At 37.2% G+C, this 24,664-nt stretch overlaps 1 protein-coding gene across 1 annotated transcript in view; it reads right to left on the reverse strand.

The window, feature by feature from the left end:
- The window catches only part of LOC101740985 (solute carrier family 7 member 14), a 124,091-nt gene that overhangs the window by 24,158 nt on the left and 75,269 nt on the right, over window positions 1-24,664 (reverse strand). Inside the window, exons 7-8 of the mRNA XM_038012107.2 lie at window positions 4,365-4,548; window positions 3,084-3,208 (exon numbers count right to left, since the gene is read on the reverse strand). Coding sequence (XP_037868035.2) covers window positions 3,084-3,208; window positions 4,365-4,548 — 309 coding nt within the window. The remainder of the gene's footprint in view (window positions 1-3,083; window positions 3,209-4,364; window positions 4,549-24,664) is intronic.

Raw genomic sequence — 24,664 nt, forward strand, 5'->3', positions numbered from 1 at the left:
CCTGTAAAATTTAGTTTTATGCAGATACTGGGTTTTGATATTTCACAGCCGTACGGGTACGTACCGTCTTCATTTTTATTATAATACCCAAAATAATCAACCTTTTCTACTTGCTCGCTAAAACTCACACTTGTATCTCAAGTAAAACGAGCAAAAATATCCACAAAAGATCATTCGCCAATACAAGTATGTAAATAAAATACGCGTGTGCTGTCAGCGTACACATCCAAGTTAAAATTGCCTTTATTCCGAAAATGGTGACCGACAGTCGGAAGCCAGTCGCTGTAGCCGAAATTATGGATGAATAATTTAAAGTTAAATCACATTTGGTCGATCTTTTCAACGGGCGCATCAGAATGCCCTGGAGGTTGCATAACGGTCACAACTACTTTATCCAGAGTCAAATAAATAAAATAGATAATTAAGTAATTAAGGGAACAAATCATGCACGCTCTTCTGGCCTCGACTTAGGATTCTCTGTGTTATCGGTACCAGAGACTGAAAAACATACTTATATTCGTTTAAATATATACACGTGTGTATAGATAATAAAAATTGACATCACAGCCTTTTTTACGAAGTAAGGATTACTGGGGGCGGAAAGGCCTTTTCAGTTTCATTAGGATATGTGGGCGAAAAAAGGCTCAACCAGGAGGGGTGGGATTCGCTAACAGCTGCCCAAACGCCTCCGAGGGAGACCTAACAGCTCAAAGGCAGCTGCTTCTCGACTGGAGTCATGACCCTCGGTAGATAAAGAATAAGAATTTACATTTACCTGTAATTCGCGACATTTTTATATGTAATTTAAACTTGAAACATGAGACCAACGCACAAACTCTTGGAGTACCGCTCTTGTTCTTTGTCAAACCAGGAAGCTCATGGTTGCGCTTGTGTACAGAATTCTTAACGGTCTTTCAAACAGAAGAAGTGGACTGTATTTTGCGTTGTGCAGTTATGAAACTGTCTTTGACTGTAAATCGAAGAAGCAAAGGAACGCAGTCCGAAAGAAGAGGTCAAGGAAAGGCCGCCTGCTGGCGTTGTGGGCTATCGAGTCGCTACATAAGTAATTGAAGGATTTCTATATTGCAATACTTGCATCTTGTACAGATGCTGTACAGTTCTAATCCATAATGTATTAGTCCATCCAATAAATATTTAAATCTTTTAATAAACACAAAAAAATTCTAATGTCATGTGTTCGCAGTGACTGCCAATTTTTTTCATATTGAATGTCTTCTAGCTTCTCGCGAAGTGAATTAAATTAAGCAATTTAGGTCACGGGGGCTTGATGACGAAATAGATGGAATGTTCAATACCTATTATATTAAAGCAAAAAAAAACACGTGTGGTACTCGGGAACTGCCGCGGTAAAGCTATTGTCTAGCATTTTTTATTAACTTATACAATAATAAAATAAGACCACGCTATATTTATAAACATTAACAAAAGCAAAAAAATAACTGTCCCCTTCACATTCATAAGCTAGACCGCGAGAGAGAGAGATGGGCAGACTTTTCATGATGCGCATGCAGTGCGACGTCACGCCGCGCGCTTATTCACAAACACTACACAAGCGCAACGTGTGAATTTGTTGAACGCGAGCTACATGGTAGGCGGAGTGAGGGTGTTAGGTTTTATTTTCGTTACGGAATTTCTTGATTCGGTTGCCGCGCTCAAAGCCCGCGATATAAGCTATGCAATAGCTTAAAAAAACTTAATTAAATTTGAGACGCTGGCGTGTATACCATTGTTGATTCAAGTCACGGTGCTTTTAGTGTAGTTCTGAACGAGTTTACGAACTACATGATGTTATCTGTTTACAGCTAAGAGCGAGAGCTAAGGCTACATTTGGTACCGTAGTTCGAATCGACACAAAAGCATTGAAAGTGCTTATTTGTCATAGCACTATCCAGAATAGTGATACTAACATCATATATTATTTAACAACACAAATTGGAGTTACCAAAGTAAAACTAGCCATAAAATTGTAATCGTCGAAATATATCCTAAAGAAGCTGTTTCTCTGTTTACGTCACTCAAGTCCTCGACACAGAACAGATTAGTGAGTGTACTTTATTCATTGTTACAAACAAGAAGTAAGTGACAAACTCACAACATTTTTTTAACAACGTAACATTGGTAACAACGCTAGATTCGTTTCAGTGCGATCCTATTAGCGCTAACTAGCGTCTGTTCTGGATGTTTCGTTCCAGAGCATCTCGACTGCTGTTGTTTGAGTTGTTTTTGAGTTTGACATAGCTGCAGAAACTAACAAATAAATACAATTTATTTATGTGTAATTTAAAAGTCCCCGTTTATATTAAAATTCACATTCAAGTTGTGCTTATGCTAAGATTATATTAGGGATAAATTATAGAGCTATTTTAGGTTTCTTTCATTTAGTAGTTAAAAAAATGTAAGTGCGTGCAAATCACACACGGTAGAAGTGAAACTTATAAAAAAAGTGTGTGTGTGCAAGTCAGTCACACACGGTAGAAGTGAAACTTATAAAAAATAAGAATAATCGCAAGGGCAACCACCAACCACTCCGCGGTGCAATGGAGCAGCCTCACTCTGGAGGAACCGCCTGCATGATCACAGAATCTCTACGCCAGGTAAATATGATTTATCTAGAGAAATACGAGAGCGTCTATCAACTGTGTAACATCTCGTCATCGCGATTCAGTAATTGTTCAGTAATTTACGTGCAACCACATCTGTTGATAACAAACTAAATATAAATAATTGTAAATCATCTTTTATAGTATGAGATACCACCCTCTGTGAATTGATATTTTGACTTGACGTTTCATTTTTTCGTTTCATCGAGTTTGAAATCACACCCAACGATTCTAAAGCAGTTTCACTTCAAAAAAAACTTACTTAAGACATTTCTTACGCATTTCACGTTTATGAGCTACGATTATATCCTGTGGGTGCTGGAAAAGTCAAGACGAGAACAACTAGACCAAAGACCTGAATATTCCTCGGTTCCTGACCGAGAATAAAGCTCGGATTCCGTGATCAAATCAAGTCATCGACAGATCAAATAGCTGAGGCGAGCTTTTTAATTTTATACTCACCGATGCTCATCATTTCAACGAGCACCTCCAGCTGGATAGTCAGGGCTACCATTGCGGCAGCGAAACCTCCTAGGATGGTAGCGAGGGCTGGAGTCCCGGATGTCTCCGAAATCGACGCCAGTGACCTGTTCGGAAGCAGAAGTTAATAATGATATCTGCATTTCAAAATAGGATAAAAAATTAAAAAATGTTAGAGAAAAAAATTTATAAATATTAAATTGATAAGGTAATAAAAAACAAGTCAAATAATAGAAAAAGTAAAAAAAAACAATGGACATGTTGCCGGTAAAAGTCGAAAAATGTTAAGGTGCTAAAATAACAAAGGAAAATGTAGTAAGTGCATTTCAGATTTTACAATTAATAGCGAACGAAAAAAAAAAAAAAATTATAACCCACCTACTGTCATTACATTGCATCAAGTCCTGTTTCAGCAAGTGTTCCCAAAACACTGATGGACGATGTTAATCTTAACCTTCGATTCAAAATGAGAAAATTAAAAAAAGAACCATAAATAAACAAAATAAAAACCTTACACTAGAAATAGATTATAGTTTTAATTTACTATAAAATTCATTTTATGTTTCATAAATTTAATGACTATACATTTTCTATTTAACAAAAATATGATCATGTGATTGAAAACGAAATAAAATATATAGACCACTGGAAAAAAAAACGGTTCCAATACCATTTGTTAGAATTAGTTCGGCTAACTGAAATAGCGATATAATTTAATAAGAAAATGACCTCAATATAAGGGAGAAAAACGCAACTCAATTTTCTTGTTCGTCAAATTTTTTCGTTTATTAAAATAGCATGACCCTAATTGCGGCTCTTGTACTTTTCCATTAGAAAGAAATGACTCAAGTCCGGCTATTTTGTGATTGTCTTCAAAATATAAGCTAGGAATACAATTCACGCGTGAAGCGACCAATTTTTTTACTATCATTTTAATTTGATCGAGTAGATTATCTTGAACAAGAAGCGTATTGCGAACGAGTCGTGTTGATACAAAATGTTATATAGTATTTATGTGCATTGTCAGTCATAGCCTCAATGTGATATGCGCCGCTTAGATTTAATATAAATTATACTAAATATTCAAATATCTGTTTATATGAGGGTGTGCCGCAATCACTAATTCATTTTGCACATAAAAAAAAATAACCGATGTTTTTTACTTAGATGTTCGTTGATTTAATATCCAGTCAGATTCTTCGCTCGTATTTATGTCTCACGACAGATATCTATTTAAGTTTGAAAGGAAATACCGTTACTAACTTGAAGATTAGTCCGTCTTGCGCCATTGCATAGATGATCCTTGGCATCGGGAACATGGAACCAAACATGGACACGGTGAGGCCAGCGAGAGCACCAATCGCAACGATGTACTTGCAGATGGGGGCGCCGGCGCGGGCGAACATTTGTACCAAGGCCGAGTCGGTGTCTATTTGGTCGTAGGGAACTAGAGAAAAATACCAAATATTTCATTATTAATGACAGATTCTCACATCTTACATGGAGTGCTAGTTTCAATGAAATCAATATTTAATTAAATGTATTTAATTAATAGATCGAAGTACACGCTGTTACATTGTAAGCGATAAATGTATTATTGGTTTTTACAACGCGAATGATAATGGCGGAAAGTAGGACTCTTATAATTTCATGATACTTTCTAGCGTTAGTCCATTTTTGTTTGGACGTCCCTTAGCTATGCAGTCCAACAGTGAATCGATGATTAAGAAATAGTGGGGGTAGGACCTCTTGTGAGTCCGCACGGGTAGGTACCACCACCCCGCCTATTTCTGCCGTGAAGCAGTAATGCGTTTCGGCTTGAAGGGTGGGGCAGCTGTTGTAACTATACTGAGACCTTAGAACTTATATCACAAGGTGGATGGCGCGTTTACGTTATAGATGTCTATGGGCTCCAGTAACCACTTAACACTAGGTGGGCTGTGAGCTCGTCCACCCATCTAAGCAATAAATAAAAAGAAAAAAATATAAAAAATTTTTATGGCATGATATCGAAGTCTTGATTACATTGTAGAACAAATGTGTGTTTCGTGTTAGAAATGGGTAGAACAGCACTATCCTCGCTTATAATATACCAAACTCCAAACTCCAATATTCCAAACTCAAAAAAAAAACAACTCATTATTAAATTTATCAAAGCTAGTATTATAAAGTCTACGGCATTCAAAAGACGCCGGCCTTTTTAAAAGTCCCACTTTAAGTCACATGTATAAATAATTACGTTTGAGGTTTCCCTGATCCCGACAAGGGCGGATCCAGCTTTAGCGCCAGGAGGGGGTCACATAGTCAAATTTAGATGCGTTCGTTCCCAAACGTTTGCCATTATACAAAGTTATTATATTATATTAAATTAATTAAATATTGAAGGTATGTAGTTAAATAAAATCTGTATGGTGACAAAATATATAAATAAAATCATTATATTCAATTAGTGGTCCACCTAAGTCCTGGACCCAGCTCAGGGGGTGGTCATGACCCCCATGACCCTCCCCCTGGATCCGCCATTGGATCCCGAAATAGCTTAAAGCCATTGAAAGCCTGAAAGGGAATTTAAGTGATTCATTCATTATTTAACAGCTTCAGTTCACAAATAAAGCGAAAATCAATTTCTAAAGAAGAGTCGTCTAAAAATAGCCCAATTAAAAACGAAACGGTTTTCAAATTGACTTATAGCGACGTCTATATTAACAATTTGTTTTTAAAAATGCTTATCCTTAAAGTCTACAAGGGCTCAGATTTTTTATTTTGTAATTACGCTTATCTTTAAAGTGGACTATAGGCTCAGATTTTTTGTTTTGTAATTACGGGAAAATATAAAACATGGTAATATAAAACTGGTACACAGTGGATCATTTGAATGAAGTATGAATTGAATTTTTATTATAACAACGGACAAAAATATTTATTGCTTTGTTTTTTTTTCCTACCTATGCTGATAGCCTTGAGAGGCTATTTCAGCTTCACCTTAACATGTAGGTGAGCTCACGGGGCTCAAACCGAAAGTGTTGCTAACACTGGCCCTAGCGAGAGCAGTGCTTTGCAGAATCTACCCCCGGATCGGAAACGCGACCACTGAGAAGATCCGGTGAGAAACTCAGTGGGCTGTCTCTATGGGTTAATTCGCTCGTCGAGCCCTTCGTCGCAAGCGACGGGTTCGACTACGACGGTGACCGGTGCTTGTGGTACCTAAAAGTACCATTGCTTTGGTTGAACTGACGAGAAAAGCAAATGAAGTTAGCGGATGCGGTCCTCGTTACCTCGAAACCATGTGGTATTGAACATAGCCGGAGTCTTTATTGCAATACATAGCGTGCACCGGAATAAAGCATTGGGTAATCTTTCGATTGAAAATTGCTTAGTGTCTTGGCACCTAAGTATCTAGTTTCATTATAAAGATTTTTTTTTATTGCTGGAAGGCTGGACGAGCTCACAGCCCACCTGGTGTTAAGTGGTTACTGGAGCCCATAGACATCTACGACGCAAATGCGCTATAATTGAGATATAAGTTCTAAAACTTAGACATAAACCTTAGGGTCTCAAGTATAGTTACAACGACTACCCCACCCTTCAAGCCGAAACGCATTCCTGTAGTAATTACGCAAATTATAATTTTGCGGGTTTCGTTTTTATTACACGATGTTACTCCTTCACCGTGGAAGTCAATCGTGAACATTTGTTGAGTACCTATTTCATTAGAAAAATTGGTACCCGCCTGGGATTCGAACACCGGTGCATCGCTCAACACGAAACTTATCCCTTAGGCCACGACGACTTCGACACGACACGAATTCTTCTATTACAAAATTTTATATAGTATGTTTATATAGTAAATTTTATATAGTATAGTATATTATCACTCGCACCACGGTAAATGAGAAATGCTTTTAAACATCGTGTAATAAAAGTGAAACCCGCAAAATTATTATTTGCGTAATTACTGGTGGTAGGACCTGTTGTGAGTCCGCGCGGGTAGGTACCACCGCCCTGCCTATTTCTGCCGTGAAGAAGTAATGCGTTTCGGTTTGAAGGGTGGGGCAGCCGTTGTAACTATACTGAGACCTTACAACTTATATCTCAAGGTGGGTGGCGCGTTTACGTTGTAGATGTCTATGGGCTCCAGTAACCACTTAGCAACAGGTGGGCTATGAGCTCGTCCACGCATCTAAGCAATAAAAATAAAAAAAAACTGGGCATTTGCGCTGATGATCCGTTTGACAGAGTTCTCGTTATTGAAAGCTTTTCATGTGTTTTTCATTATGGAATGCACAGGTTCAGTGTAGTTTGAAACCGTTGGTTGTATATAGAAGCGTTAATTTTATTAAGCGGAAATTAACAACAAAAATAACAGTCTAATAGGACGGTGCACGTACAAAAAACGAAACTAGCTAGCGCAAGGAATCTCCAAATACGTTAACGATGCGTCAAATAATCATATCCATTTGTTTTATCAAAGTTTTTAACAATATTGTAGATACAACAGAGCATTTTTAAATTAAAAACGAAAAAAGAAAATGGTTTGGACGGTGAGGGGATTAAATTCGTTGTCCGCCTTTTTGAGGACCGACAACGTGTTTTCTGTGCCTTTTTTTTTGTCAAAGTGACGTGAAACGTGCGAGCTTCTTTTTTAAAATTTTTACGTGTTATTATTATTTTTGTCTGCGAAGTGTTTTTTTTTATTATTTCTTATTCTTAACTGTTAAAATTTAAGAGGATTTTCAGCTTAGCTATAATTAATAATAGAATAAAGTTAATTGCAAAGGTATTAGGGTTAAAGAATTAATTCTGATCAATATGGCCACAGCACTGAAATGTAAGGTTTGTAGGTAATTAAACGAGCTTAAACTATATAATTACTAATGATTCGTTTTAATGATCATTTAATATCAATAACGCAGTCTCGAAGCTTAAAAATTCACTACCATTAAGAAAAATATGACAATTCTTCCTTTAATACTGTTTTAGTTATTACGATACATTTCTAAAGAGAAACACGTCAATCTAATAATACAGCTAATTGCATTATAAGTATATTCTTATGTGTTTCAGTAGAAATAAATATTTCTATACTTCTAAGACACCATTGCGAAAACCAGGAGAAAGCCATTTTTATTAACTACATAATACCAATCAAAATCAAAAAACTAATTTCAGATTAGATAAGTAATCTCTACCGCGAAGCCGTCATGTGCCCAGATTTGAAAGTTGGCGCTGTCATACAATACAATTTGTTTTTGGACCTTATGTCTCAAGCTGGGGGCTGGCATTCACAGTGACTTCTACAGAATCCGATAACCTATGAACACGAGATAGGTTGTGAGATTCTACGCCTATCATAACGCTATATTTTGTTAAAGTAAAAGCAGCCATATTGTAATGTTTTCAAATGCAACATGAAATACAAGCACTTACTTGAGTATCGTGGTGATACGGCAATTAATTAAATGAATATCGATTTAAGCATTCCAGCTCATAAACATGAAAATCCTAAAGTCGTTATCGACTTTGAGACGAGGGGTCAAACTGTCAATTGAATTGAATCGCAACTGCCCCACTCCTCGAGCCGGTATGGACGACAATCTAGCGGTAGAAATAGGTAAGTTGGCCTGACTTACCCGTTCAAATTCAAAATACGACCCATCACTAGTAAAAATATCTCATCCCCTTTTGTTTTAAATTTAGTCTATATCTATACTAATATTATAAAGAGGAAAGATTTGTTTGTTTGTTTGTTTCGAATAGGCTCCGAAACTACTGGACCGATTTGAAAAAATATTTTTCCATTAGAAGCCGACATTGTCCCTGATGAACATAAGCTACTTTTTTTAAAAAAAAAAAATATTTTATTTTTTTGGTTTCATGTGTGTTTTAATGTTTCCGAAGCGAAGCGAGGGCGGGTCGCTAGTATTGAATAGTTTAATAAGATTTCATTATGACAGAGATAAATTCATAAAGTTCGATACAGCTCTGAACGATCGTTACCACTTGTAAGTTAGCGTTGTCCATCCGATTTTATATATAGTGAATTTTCACAATTGAAAACCTTGAAAAGCAATATTCACCATATAACCCTCACCCACCTTACTAAAATTGCGTTATATTTAATTAATAACATAATTTTCAATAGCATAGGTATGCTGTTTTAAGTATATATGTTAGACGGCCGTGTCCCTGACGTTCTTATTGTAAACGTACTACGTTTCTTATAATAAACGGTTGCACTATAGATTAGCACGAAATCAACTCTGCAGCATTATATATAGTAGTCAATTTCCACTATTGAAAACCTTGAAAAACCACATTCACAATATTACTGGTGGTAGGACCTCTTGTGAGTCCGCGCGGGTAGGTACCACCGCCCTGCCTATTTCTGCCGTGAAGCAGTAATGCGTTTCGGTTTGAAGGGTGGGGCAGCCGTTGTAACTATACTGAGATTACTAGTGGTAGGACCTCTTGTGAGTCCGCGCGGGTAGGTACCACCGCCCTGCCTATTTCTGCCGTGAAGCAGTAATGCGTTTCGGTTTGAAGGGTGGGGCAGCCGTTGTAACTATACTGAGATCTTAGAATTTATATCTCAAGGTGGGTGGCGCATTTACGTTGTAGATGTCCATGGGCTCCAGTAACCACTTAACAACAGATGGGCTGTGCGCTCGTCCAACCATCTAAGCAATAAAAAAAAAAACCCTCGCCCACCCTACCGAAACTACGGTCTAAGTTAATAACATAATTTTGAATAGCATAGGTATGCTGCTTTATATATATATGTTAGACGGACGTGTCCCTGACGTTCTTATTGTTTAATAAGCGGTTGCACTTTAGATTAGCACGAAATCAACTCTGCAACATTATATATAGTAGTCAATTTCCACTATTGAAAACCTTGAACAACCATATTCACCATATAATCCTCGCCCACCCTACCGAAACTACGGTCTAAGTTAATAACATAATTTTGAATAGCATAGAAGAAGAAGAAGGGTCGTCGTACCCCCTTTCGGGGGCACGGAACGGGCCTCGGGGCAAACCCCACTGCCCGGAACGAAGCTCCCTGCCACACAGGGCAGGGGTGAAATGTTGCAAGACGGGATTAGGGGGGCTGTTCGTATGCGCGTTCGGCGCACTCCACATCGACAAAAATATATACATAAACATAATACGATGGGCTTGATTTTAAGCGACGGCTTGATGCCCGCGGAGGAGTCATCCCCATCAGACATGATATGGCTATCCTAAGTCGGTCACGCGGACATCAGGAGCACCCTCACTAGGAAGTCTTTACTAATTTACAGCTAATTATTGCTGACCCTATCAGTCACTGCCAGTTATTAAATAAAGTAAATAATGAAAGGAAGGGGTGAAATTTAAACAAGGTCTATATTACTATTAATGTCTAATGTCTGTGATTATCAAAAAGAAAAAGAATCAACTAGTTCGATTTAAATTCAATTAATAAATAAAGAAAGAAAATCAATTAATCAAAAATTACAACTAGTGGGTAGTAAAATAAAAAATAGAAAAACGAATTAAGAATTAATATACAGTTAATAACTAAAATTTGATGCTTATATAACAAAGCTACAAAACTACAAAACTACAATACGGAGGCGGTTGCAGCCATCAGCACCTATCACTAATACTAATTAATACTTAATAATTCATTAAAAAAGTTAAGTTAAATGAGAATGAGAAAAATTTATGTTGATATCTAATAAAATAATAATAGTACAATGATAGTGATAACTATAGAGAGAGGAACTTCGATATTACTAATCTATGGTAGCGGTAAGGGTGCAACCAAGACGGGTCCCGGAGGACGAACCCCGGCCAGAAGATCGCAGGGCCGGATTGCCCCGGATTTGAGGGTCCAGAAACACAGGTTCTGGATCAGGAAGCCCAGGGTTCAACGGCCGAGCGATCCACAACCGTAGGGGTCGAACTCCCCTTCCCACTCAGCACTACACCGAAAACCGCTAAGTTCTTAAAATAATATAGTGGAATATTAGAAAACAATAAATAAGGAAGTTTTAATTAAATGACACAGAATACTACTTAACAGGACAGATCGACCGAAAACCGCAACCAACAACCGTGCCTAATATGAGTGATGAACAACGACAGGGACAGCTTAATATTGTCGATCGGTATGCCAATATTAAATTACGGTGTGAAATTACGTATTTAAATGGATGGAAAAAAAATATATATTAATGTATAAGAGGGTAGAATTGAAAAAAGATGCAAATTGAATGTGCGGTTTGTATATAATTGGGACTCGTTGTTATTCGCTTAGAGCGAGACGGCACTAGCAATACTACTTAAATGATTAATTAAAAACTTAACTACTTAAATATTGACAATTATGAATAAGAAAAATATAAACTGAATTAATACTAGTAATGTGAATTATAAAGGGAATCAATTATATACAATCTACACTAAACTTAAACTTAACTTAAGACCTACCTGTGATGGCTCCGACGCCGCAGACCTGTGAAGGATTGGCCTTCGGGTGTTGGTAGCAGCCCCTCCTAACCCCAAAGGGTAGGGGAGGACTGGGAACAGACACGGGCGGCCAGACTCAATGGCGCTCACGTACACCAATTTTATTAAAAAATAAAATGGTTACGCAGCTTTCACAGGCTGATCGACACCTACCCGCTATTAACCAATGTTAAGAATAAAAGTGTCAATCAACTCACCTGTTCCCGGGTCCTGCGTTACGCTGCTCGGAATGTCTCCACCCGAAGCAGCACCGCTAGATAAAACACTCGCACTTTGGGCACACACTGACTGCACAGCACAACACAGCAAGGGGCCACTTAGCCTGGTGTCCCGGGGGAATAGCATAGGTATGCTGCTTTATATTTATATGTTAGACGGACGTGTCCCTGACGTTCTGATTGCATAGTTAACGGCTGCACTTTAGATTAGCACGAAATCAACTCCGCAACATTATGAAACTCGGTTAACATACGCGACATGCAATCTCGGCGGCTCCCCTGAACCCAATTTATTGGAAAGTCAATTTTCTCGTCGGATGCAGGCTTCGGGTTTAGAAGTTCAAGGCTGTGCACCGGGAGGCAAGCGGAAACTTGAAACCAGGGGTGTCTCTCGAGATCGATTTAAACGAGAAATTATAGTGCTTCTTTGAAAACTAAGTGAAACTGATATTTAGAGCGGTTATTTCTAGGTATTTTTAGAACAATTTTGAAAAATTTATCGGTTTTCATTATGATTCGTGTTAAGCTTTGCTTTATTATAATTATTATATTTTTTTTTGTTTTCTTTTGTATTTTTTTTATTATACTGACTCATAATGTTTCTTATGTTTGTGGTATGCAGATTGTACTTTTAAAACTGCCGTTTATTAATAAATACATACATTGGCAATTTTTTTTCGTTCAATACGCCTCTTCCTCTGTTATATTTCCCTAGGATTGCCGTTTATGATCATATTTCCCATTTTTGGCTTACACGACCCATTCTTTTTTATTTATTGCTGAGATGACCTCTTGTGAGTCCGCACGGGTAGGTACCACCACCCCGCCTATTTCTGCCGTGAAGCAGTAATGCGTTTCGGTTTGAAGGGTGGGGCAGCCGTTGTACTAGGCTGCACTAAAAGTATCGGGAATGGAATATTTCCACTGTTCCTGTCATATTAAAATCTTTTTAATTAAAAACTCCTTGGTTTTAAAAACCGAATACCATTTATTTATTTAAAAAAAGATTCTCGGTCTTGTCACGAGGTTTTGTCAAACTTGTTTAGTCGTTAAGAAAATGGAATTGACTCGAGAAAATTCAAGAGCGATGATTTATTATGACTTTCGAAGTGGTTTAACACAAAAACAGTGTGTTGACCGGATGATTTCTGCATTTGGTGATGAAGTCCCATCCAAAACCATAATTTATCGCTGGTTTGCTGAGTTTCAACGTGGACGTGTCAAGCTCAGTGATGATCCCCGTCAAGGTCGTCCAAAAACTGCAGTCACCCAAGAAAACGTTGATGCTGTGCGTAAGCTGATTGAGGAAGATCGACATGTGACATACCGCGAAATTCAGGCAACTTTAGACATTGGCATGAGTCAAATATAAACAATCTTGCATGAACAATTAGGTGTAAAAAATTTGTTTTCCCGATGGATACCGCATTCGCTCTGTGAAGAGCAAAAAGCGGCTCGCGTTACTTGGTGCGTCAGAACTCTCGAAAGATTCCACGCAGGATCCTCAAATGCTGTATACAACATTGTATCAGGTGACGAATCCTGGATATACGCGTACGAACCCGAAACAAAAAACCAGTCACGAGTTTGGGTGTTCGAAAATGAGTTAAAGCCAACAAAAGTTGTACGTTCACGGAGTGTTGCAAAAAAAATGGTGGCCACGTTTGTCTCCAAAACCGGCCATGTTACGACTATTCCTCTTGAGGGACAAAGAACGGTTAATGCAGAATGGTATGCTAGCATTTGTTTGCCACAGGTCGTTTCTGAACTCCGTAAAGAGAACTGCAGCCGCCGCATCATCCTCCATCACGACAATGCGAGTTCTCACACCGCGCACAGAACAAAATAGTTTTTAGAGCAAGAAAACATAGAATTATTAGACCATCCGCCGTACAGCCCCGACCTAAGCCCTAATGATTTCTATACTTTCCCTAAAATAAAGAATAAATTGCGTGGACAGAGATTTTCATCACCTGAAGAACCTGTGGACGCCTACAAAACGGCCATTTTGGAGACCCCAACTTCCGAATGGAATGGTTGCTTCAATTATTGGTTCCATCGTAATGGAAAAATGCGTCAAATTTCGCGGAGAATACTTCGAAAAGCAATAAATACATTTTTAGATAGTAATGTTGTGTCACTTCGTTAATTCCCGAAATTTTCAATGCCGCCGTAACTATACTTAGAACTTATATTTCAAGGTGGGTGGCGCATTTACATTGTAGATGTCTATGGGCTCCAGTAACCACTTAGCACTTAGATATGTTAAAGTGTGTAGATTATGTTCAGTCGATTTAATTGTACACTACGACAAAAAAAAAATTGTCTACATTTGATTACATATTTTTGATTTAAAGTTTTATATATCTGGGCGGGTGCAACCCTTTGACATAAGTCGAGTCGCGGATTCGTGTTTAAAGTTCAAGGTGAAACAAGATGAAAATTCACCGAACGGAAATTTTGTGCAATACGAACCACGGAGGCGTTCGGCGAAGAATTTCATCGTCTTTGACATATATCGCAATGAATATTTTGATGATGCATTGAATGTCAATATTAATACCTGTTAAAAAAGGGAAAAAAATCTTTCAAAAATTCTAAAATTTTTTGGGAACATCATGTTTCTTAGAAACGATTACAATAATTAAAACGTTAAGGTATTTCTTTGTTCATGCTTTGACGATGAATTTTAATCTGAGAGAACTGATTCATAAAGTGATGTAAATTACTTTTTTCTAACAATTGCTTTCTTGAATATTAAATAAGAAATATTTATAAACTGAGTTGATTAATTAGTAAGAAGCAGGTTACTATGATATTTACTTTGTATTACCAATTTACATTACTTTAATTTCTGCACATCAGTTCGTTAAAAGGACATAATTTTATTTCAAGTTGTTTTGGATAGATCAAATAAAATCAATAACGTTTAAGACTTTTTAGCGGGAACGCGAGGAGTGAAGTGGTGTAATTTGTTTTATTTTGTCTATTTGGTGTTTCTTCAGATTTAAATGTGTAATAATAGTGGTTTAACTGTTTAATATCTGTGAAAGTGCAAAAAATGTGAGAAAATGAAACAAAGCCGCTTCTCTGGATCTTCCAAAAAGTCCACTGAAAAAGTATCAGTAAATGACCACCATTTTACTGAGATTATATTATTATTTCATTCCATATCATCTTATCTCATTTCATATGATTTCATTTCATTTCATAATATCATTTTCATATAAATAAAATATTAAACTGTATGGTATGATACCTTTGCCTTTCTAATTGAAAAAATAAAACTACTACTACTACTACTCAAGAACGTTTAAAACAGAGACTCTGTGACACTAATATGTCATCATATAAACGATTATCTATAGCGTATATACATAGATATAAAAAAATCTTTACTACGTTAATTGTAGGCTTACTATTTATTGTACGTACTATTGTCACCTTTATTTCTACCGCGAACCCCTCTTGCGTTTTTTTTAGTGACTGACTGAACTGGACCTCCGAGCTGTTTTGTTGTCTATGGGATCCGTTAACACAAGGCTTGCTTTCAACTAGTCTAATCATTCGGTAAAATAAAAAAAAAAACTGTAGAAATAACTCTTGTTTTTTATTGCTTAGATGGGTGGACGAGCTCACAGCCCACCTGGTATTAAATGGTTACTGGAGCCCATAGACATGTACAACGTAAATGCGCCACCCACCTTGAGATAAGTTCTAAGGTCTCAAGTATAGTTACAACGGCTGCCCCACCCTTCAAGCCGAATCTAATTGCTGCTTCACGGCAGAAATAGGCAGAGTGGTGGTACCTACCCGTGTGGACTTACAGGAGGTCCTACCACCAGTAAAAACGAAATGTTTTAAAATGAAAGAAAGAAATGTTATAAAAGACTAGAGAAAAGAGAAACGTGATTTCGTTGCCGAGCCAAATACATATATATATACACGTGTACACATGTACATAATATTATACATACTAGAGGTCCCGCAGTAGTCGAAATTCGACTATAATTAATTGGAATTGTTAGTTTGTACACTATTATTTTATACTTCTATAATCACAAATTTCGCCAAGACTACACTATAGAACAATATTAATAAAGACAAACAATATATTTTAATCTATTCTCAATTTGACCACAGACGTCAAGAACAAAAGTTTGACAATAAATAGTATGCATGCGTGTGTGCGTTAAATACATGGTAGTTAGTGTGTGTAATGTTTTCTTTATTGATTTAATATATCTTTTATGCATTATTTTAAAAAAATATTAGCATTGTGCACTTCTTCTCTATATTCTGTATAAGTGTGGAAAATTTCATACTCCTCCGTCCGCGCAATTTTCGTAAAAAGGGATACAAAGTTTTTGCTTCACGTATTAATATATAGATTATGTCCATTATATACAATTTGGGAACGGTGTATGCATTATGCGTGAGTGTTGGTAACGAACAATCGTTGTTTTTGACTCGAGTTACTACTGTTTTATGTAAATACTGCGGCAGTCGGTCCGGTTGATTCTAATATAACGAGGATATTGAATTCAAATAAAAAGGGGCATATGTAGAAGTCATTTTGTACTGAAACTAGTATATTTTATTTAGTTACGAATAGATCTCATCTATACTAATATTATAAAGTGGAAAGATTTGTTTGTTTGTTTGTATTGAATAGGCTCCGAAACGACTGAACCGATGTGAAAAATTCTTTCACTGTTTGGAAGCTACACTATTGCCGAGTGACATAAGCTATAATATGTTTTGAAAAAAAATAGGAATCCTTACTAAAACTACAATAATGTAACCCAAGGTGTAAAAAAATTACCGAAAATATTCTTTACATCGCGTGCGCTGCGAAAACTATTGATGATAGAATAAAAGAATGTACTACGACTTTATAGAATACATTATTATTTACAAAAAGTGTCGCGACAGTATATGTCTAACTATTATAATTATGCCGCAATAAGTGCTCTTTTATTAAAAAAAAAAGTCAAGTATCGTTGAAATATTTGTTAAAGATCCGAGCGGAGCCGGAGCGGGCTGCTAGTTGTATAATATGTATAGAGTAGTAGTAGTAGTGGCGTTAGTATTAGTAAATGATATGATATGATATTTGAATAATAATAATAATAATAATAATAAATATTTCCTAACGGAAATAAATGTAAGATTATTATTATACACATACATATATTTAATATACTTCGATAACCCTGGAAAAGACATTTTATATTTATCATACAAATATCTTCCCTTGGCGGGATTCGAACCCGCGACCCCTTGTGTTGTGACCATGTCTCTTACCACTACACCAGACGGCCGTACACCAGAGTCAATAATATATGTATATAATATCTTCATTTTATTGGTAATTTAATAATTTAATTCAAGTGACATTTGGCCGTATGTGATCAGCCAAGACGGGTAACTAGGTCAGTTCGGTTGTCCGGGCCCAAGCCAGGCCAAGGCCGTTTAAGGTTTCAGTTATTTTAAAACAAAGCATAGCTAAATAAAATTCATGAAAAGATAACAACTAAAAAACCTTTAGAATTAAACAGGCATATAAAATTCTCAGTTCACGGACGAATTTTAATGAAACATTTTTACGATGTATGCGTAAATTTTTCATAGATAAATAGGATCATTAGTAACACATGATGTGTTCTGACGTAAATCTATACTAAAATATAAATATACAGTGGTTTTTACGGATGTTCCGTTATAACTACTGAACCATGCATCCGATTGACTTGAAACTTGGCACCCATGTAGAAGATACATGTACTTAATGGATAGGCTAATATTTGTATGAGTCTTAGACTCTCTAATAATAATGACAATAAATAATAATGTTAATTTTAAATGCCCAGTGAAGCGGGCGAGTACGGCTAGTATCTTATAAACTTTAGTAAAAATAACTAAAACTATTTTAGGCATAGGGGCATGTCTGTTCCAGATTTTTTATCTTCAAAAATGGTAAATTTATTAAGCTGAGATTGAGGATTTTTCGAGGGGATCATTAACGTAATACTCATTGAGTAATGGTTGAGGAAATTTTGAGAGGACGTCTTAGAGTATCGGTCGAAAGTATGGGGAAATTGGGTATTAATATAACTCAGAACTATCTGAGTTAGAATTTTAAGAGTTCGCACTGAATAAATAAAGTTTCGAAAGCTAAGTAAAATAAGATATTCTTGTTATGGCTGCAGTAATATAAAACTTGTGTTAAACTTTTTCTTGCACAGACTGGTGAATAAACTTTAGACCCAAACGAATTCATGTGATTACCGGAGCTTAGAAATCACACAAAGTGAATGCCGCAAATTACCCCCGTCAAAAATAGTGTGTCGTGGAAGTAATTTGTGAAAATGTTTCTTTTTTTAGTTTTTGAAGGAAAAGCTTATTTCGCATCGTTATGATGCGAAAGTCGATGAAACAAAAAAAAAGACAGTAAAAAGAGACAGACACATAAATTCATAACATTTGACGTGGGAGCAAATGAGATAGGAAGGATTATACCGTGTTTCTTATATCAGTGGTTCTCTTTGTGCTCTGCCTGCTTTTGTACCTAATATTCGTATTCGTAAAATAATTATCAAACTTTGTATCATTATGACTTACTAAAACCTACAATTATTCTGTTCCCGAAAATTTACATCCGTTTTATTATCTTAAAGCTAAAAATTTTTAAGCTTTCATTTCTACCACGTGTTAATAATTGCATACAAGTTTTTTTATTTGCATGAACGAGTTCGCGAGAGTACGTGGTGGGGTAAGTGACTTCCGGAATCTACGGAGACACGAGGTCTAAATCTCAAAATTAACCCACCCTTAAAGCCTACATTGCAGTTCGTATCATTATTGCGCGGCAGTAATCACTTCGATAAAGCGGCACGACACGAGAACCTTCTCATCGTGGCCGCCGGTAACTACATTCCCGATCCTGCGGAAAGAATGGAAAGCAGTCGACGTCGCCCAAAACACGTCATCTCGGATCCTCCCGATCCATTGACGGTGCTTCTAGGTACTTCAAGCACCGGTCACCGTTCTCGTCGAATCCGTTGCTTGCGACGAAGGGCTCGACATGTAAATTAACTCTCAGACACAGCCCACTGAGTTTCTCGCCGGATCTTCTCAGTGGATCGCGTTTCCGATCCGGTGGTAGATTCTGCGAAGCACGGCTCTTGCTAGGGTTCGTGTTAGCAACGTCATCAGGTTTGAGCCCTGTGAGCTCACCTACTAGTTAGGGTTACGCTGGAATAGCCTCTCAAGGCTACCAGCTTAAAAAAAAAGCGGCAGTAATAGGCGCTGGGAATTACCCGAGTGGGCTTATTAGACCCGATCAGCCCAATCAGTAACCATGTCAATAATTAGTTCTTCTTGCGGGATTTGATTACTAACATAGTTGCATTGAGTACATTTTTTCCCTACCTATGCTGATAGCCTTGAGAGGCTATTACAGTTTCACCTTGATGTGTATGTAGGTGAGCTCACGGGGCTCAAACCGGAGTGTTGCTAACACTGGCCCTAGCAAGAGCAGTGCTTCGCAGAATCTACCACCGGATCGGAAACGCGATCCACTTAAAAGATCCGGCGAGAAACTCAGTGATCCGGCGTCTTATCGTTTTAGGTCGTGACGATACTATTTCTACAACCCGAATAAGTAAATAAAAATCGAAATTGTATTTTTTGCTAGGGATTTTTTTAGTGTTAACATTCCCAACCACCCGTTTATTGTTGTCACTTTAGTTTCGTAGCTCTTCTTATAAATTTGAAGGCTATTAGTCCCGTACGTTAAGGTTCGCTGTCAGCTTATACTGCTGGATATTACAATATTCCCTGTATGCTACGTAGCTATTATTCATTCTGATTTGTATGGAGAGTCAACGGTGTTTAGTAGTAATTACGTTTTGTCAACGGGTTTGAATTAGAACACAAAATATATTAGTCTGCAAATTCGTATATGCCTCTGCAGTATAAGTAAAAAAAATGACTAAAATATGGTCAGCGAGCCAGGGTTAGGATTCTATGTGTGCCAAAAATATATGTGATATACAAGAATAAGGATAGCTTTTTTTTTTTTATTGCTTAGATGGGTGGACGAGCTTACAGCCCACCTGGTGTTAAGTGGTTACTGGAGCCCATAGACATCCACAACGTAAATGCGCCACCCATCTTGAGATACAAGTTCTAAGGTCTCATGTATAGTTACAACGGCTGCCCCACCCTTCAAACCCAAACGCATTACTGCTTCACGGCAGAAATAGGCAGGGTGGTGGTACCCACCCGCGCGGACTCACAAGAGGTCCTACCACCAGTAATTACGCAAATTATAATTTTGCGGGTTTGATTTTTATTACACGATGTTATTTCTTCACCGTGGAAGTCAATCGTGAACATTTGCTAAGTACGTATTTCATTAGAAAAATTGGTACTCGCCTGCGGGATTCGAACACCGGTGCATCGCTTCAACACGAATGCACTGGACGTCTTATCCGTTAGGCCACGACGACGACGGATAGCTCCGGAATGTACAAATAATTTTAATAAGGATATTTCAATATTCAAACTACGTGTTTCATTAATTAAATCACTCAATATAGTTAAATGCATTAAAATATAAAAGAATAATGAATACAAACAAGGAATTCACGGTAAAATATATAAACACACATAAATGTGCACAAAATATTATTACATAATTATGTACGTGCATCAAAAACATGATTTCTCGTTTAAAATTAAAGCAATTCATGAGCGAATTTCAGCTGCGAGCGATATTAATAATTTGCCTAAATGATTTCGTATAATTGATGCACTTTGATTTCATAATTTCATATTCGAGGATGAGTGTTGAAATGAATCAATTACTGGTTTGAAATTAAGCTTCGAAAGGTTTTCGATCAAACGAAATGATAAAATCACGTAGTTATTGCGATAATTATAACTAGATGATGCTTTTTTTTAATAACGCCATCTTGTTGTGTCTCTAAAGCTGTTAGTTGCTCTCAATTAAGAAAAATAGTATTATTATTCGCCAATAGATGTCGGGAAGAGTTGATTATTGAAAATCCGAATAAAACAACATTTTCTGAAAATAAATCGTAGCCAGATTGATTTATCGCCCCCGAAATCCCCTGTATACCAAATTTTATGAAAATCGTTGGAGCCGTTTCCGAGATTCCGATTATATAAATAGAAATTATTATACAAGAATTGTTCGTTTAAAGGTATAAGATTTTATGGAATTCAAAATGAAAACACATTGTTTACTGTAAAGAAAAAGAATGCGTATCTGTCTAACAAGGTATTTATTAACATATAATGGAAGTAGCATCTTTTGATTACTTTAGTATTAAAATTAACTTTGGGTAGAACCAATTTCTTTGGACCACTACTAGCTATAAATTGTTTATAGCTACTGACGAAAGAACAAGAACTGCTCGTTTTAAATACAGAAGGCATATATTTTGTCTAAGTTTATTTAGGTATTTTGTCGGAGTACGTATGTTAATGACGGCCAATTCTTTACGTCAAAGATGAGTATATTACCCATATGTCATAGGATTCCAAGCTGCGAGTCTGCCGCCAAATAAATTTTTCTATGATTATAAGCAACTTTTATCAACTACTTTACCGGTGGTAGGACCTCTTGTGAGTTCGCGCGGGTAGGTACCATCGCCTTACCTATTTCTGCCGTGAAGCAGTAATGCGTTTCGGTCTGAAGGGTAGAGCAGCCGTTGTAACTATACTGAGACCTTAGAACTCATATCTCAAGGTGGGTGGCGCATTTACGTTGTAGATGTCTATGGGCTCCAGTAACCACTTAACACCAGGTGGGCTGTGAGATCGTCCACCCATCTAAGCAATAAAAAACTAAATAAATAGTTTAATATTTATGTACACGCCTCGCTGTGTAGGTGATTATACACTGTTTTTTTTTACATCAATCAACACGTTCCGTTGATTAATAATTTGTGGGTTCATTTATGTATCTGTGAAAGTGAACTGTTTCTATTATTGGTATATTAAAAAACGAATAAAATTGTTTTCCAATATTTTTGAAAACAATTCTGTTTTCATTTTAAAAGGGCGATGGAAAATCAAAAGCAAATAATATTCGTTCGGTCGTGTTCTGTTTGTAATATTGAGAACAAACGCGCGGGTTATATGCACGAACATTATTTTCCCCCAGCATCTGATCTTCCTATGTACTTAGTAACTGATACACGAATACCAGAGTTAATCGAAAGTTCATTTTTAGAGATAATTTTGCCGGATACCGTCAGCTCTCTCTTACAATATCTTTTCTTATATCTTATATTTTTATGTATATATTTCTTCTGTGTGTGTGTTTGTCACTGAACTCCTCCTAAACGGCTGGACCGATTTGAATGATTTTTTTTGTATGCGTTTGGGTGGCACCCTGGATGGCTTAGATTAGAAAATTAGTCCGGCAGATGGCACTGCAGTCGATATCTAGGTTAATTTATCTTACCTAGAAATTATTTATAAGGCAAACCACGTTTGCCGGGTCAGCTAGCAGTACAATAAAGCTAAACAATACAGCAATATAGCTTAAGTAGATTTTAACGACGTAAACCAATTAAAATAAGAGGTACATTTAAGAATGGCCCATTGTATCTTTATGATATTTTTCTTTACAATATTACTTTATTATAATACCATTTATATATACAATCGTGTTCACTCCACTACTCTGAATATTTTGATTTAATGAGAACTTTATATAATGTCTACATTTGGGATGCGGTAGTTTTGACTTCGAAATACAGAGGCTTTATTCGCCATACTGCCTTAAATGTGTAAATGTATAAATGTCATCATCATCATCATTTCAGCCTATCGCCGTCCACTGCTGAACATAGGCCTCTCCAATAGATTTCCAGTGCGACCGGTCCATTGCCACCTGCATCCAACGAGACCCAGCGCTTTTTACTAGGTCGTCGGTCCATCTAGTAGGTGGCCGTCCCACACTGCGCTTGCCAGTACGTGGTCGCCACTCCAGGATCTTTCTGCCCCATCGACCGTATATGTATAAATGTAAATGTGTGTAAATGTAAATTTGTAAATGTACAATCAGAAGTGAACTGCGTACAAATAAATTTATTCAGCATACATACGGAGAACGTCAATGATGTATGAAAACATTAAATTGTTCTTATAAATTCTAGGCTTAGTGGTGAAAAATTTATAAGGTTTCTTCGTATCGTATTGCCGGCACGGATTACGTGTCGGATAAATACCTTGACCTACATGCGGCAGGAGCGAGTCTTGGTGACCTGGGTTACGTTGCGACTGGGCTCGCCGGCTTTTGTGCACGTTAGTTAATACAAGCGCGACGACTGGCGAACGGAGAAATAGCAGGAGATTCGAAACCGAAATCCGGGACTGAGTGAATAAAGCGGTACAAGTTTTTTTTTCATACACGAGTGTGGGAGGCCACGGCTCGCCCCGTTTTCAACTCATTAGCGGAATACACAAAAACATGAGATCTAAGTCGGAGCCAAAATGAATTAATGCTACATACACAAAACAAATTGGCTGCCTAAGGATTTTTTTAATAAATATTTCCCAATCTAAAACATACTTTAGCAAAATTTTATGAAAAATAATTTTCATTGACATTGTATTGTTTACTAGCGACCCGCTCTCGCTTCGCTTCGGAAACATTAAATTTTATTATTGATAACTGAGTCCCGCGATTTTACCCGCGGTTTTTGTCGTACCGCAGGTGAAGCCGCGGGGCGATGCTAGTCTAAAAAAAGTAGCCTAAGTTACTTCTTATATCATCAGCTACCTATCAGTGAAAGTTCCGTCAAAATCGGTCCAGCCATTCCAAAGATAAGCCGGAACAAACAGACAGACAGTCAAAAATTGTAAAAAATGTTACTTTGGTGTATGTACCGTATATATATTCATGTGCATGTAGTAACAAGAGGCTATTTCAATATTACAAACGGACACTCCAATTTTATTTATATGTATAGATATAATAACAAATATTAGAAACCTCTCATATTTGGAACGAGGATTAAAAGCAAAACGTACAGAAGCGCGTTTTATTTTATTTAAGAACGCTATTTCAGTCAATTCCTTTTTTCAGAAAGCGGCTTAAAGTAGTTCTTACAAAGCTACGAAAACACAGACACTGACATCATATTTCCAGGAAAAACTCCAAAGGAATTTAAACTGTTTCAATTTATCCGCAAACGACACCGATTTTCCTTTATCGACTCATAAACGTTTAGCTCCGATGGCCTTTGAGCGGTTTTGTCGATAGCGCGGTTCAAACTCAGCCAGCCTTCTATTTCGCTCAATTCTGAATTGTGGGAGAATTTCGAAAAGCTTATTTTTGTAGGCAGCGGCTTGGCTCTGCCCCTGGCATTGCTGAAGTCCATGGGCGACGGTAACCACTCACCATCAGGTGAGCCGTATGTTCGTCTGCCTACAAGGGTAATAAAAAAAAAATCGGTTGTCTGTAAATCGATTTACTGACGATAGTTGAACGTGACAACGTCATAAGAAAATACTGATGGAATGGTTTCATTTTTCAATTATCGCAATTATCGTTGCTATATACAATTGACACCACATTCACTTTTCACTGAACTTCATACTTGACGAAAACATGTAAATGTATTATTGTATAGCAGCTGTCCACGCGGATGCATCGCTCACTCAAGTAGGAGAGAGACAGATGTCGAACGCTGCCGAACGCGGAGGCCGATTGTGCCTTTTTGTCGCTCGTTGCGCGCTCTCGCTTGCACTTCAAGCCTTAAATGGAACGCCTCAGAGCGAGGT

Source organism: Bombyx mori, chromosome 1, assembly GCF_030269925.1.
Source record: "Bombyx mori chromosome 1, ASM3026992v2".
NCBI lineage: Eukaryota > Metazoa > Arthropoda > Insecta > Lepidoptera > Bombycidae > Bombyx > Bombyx mori.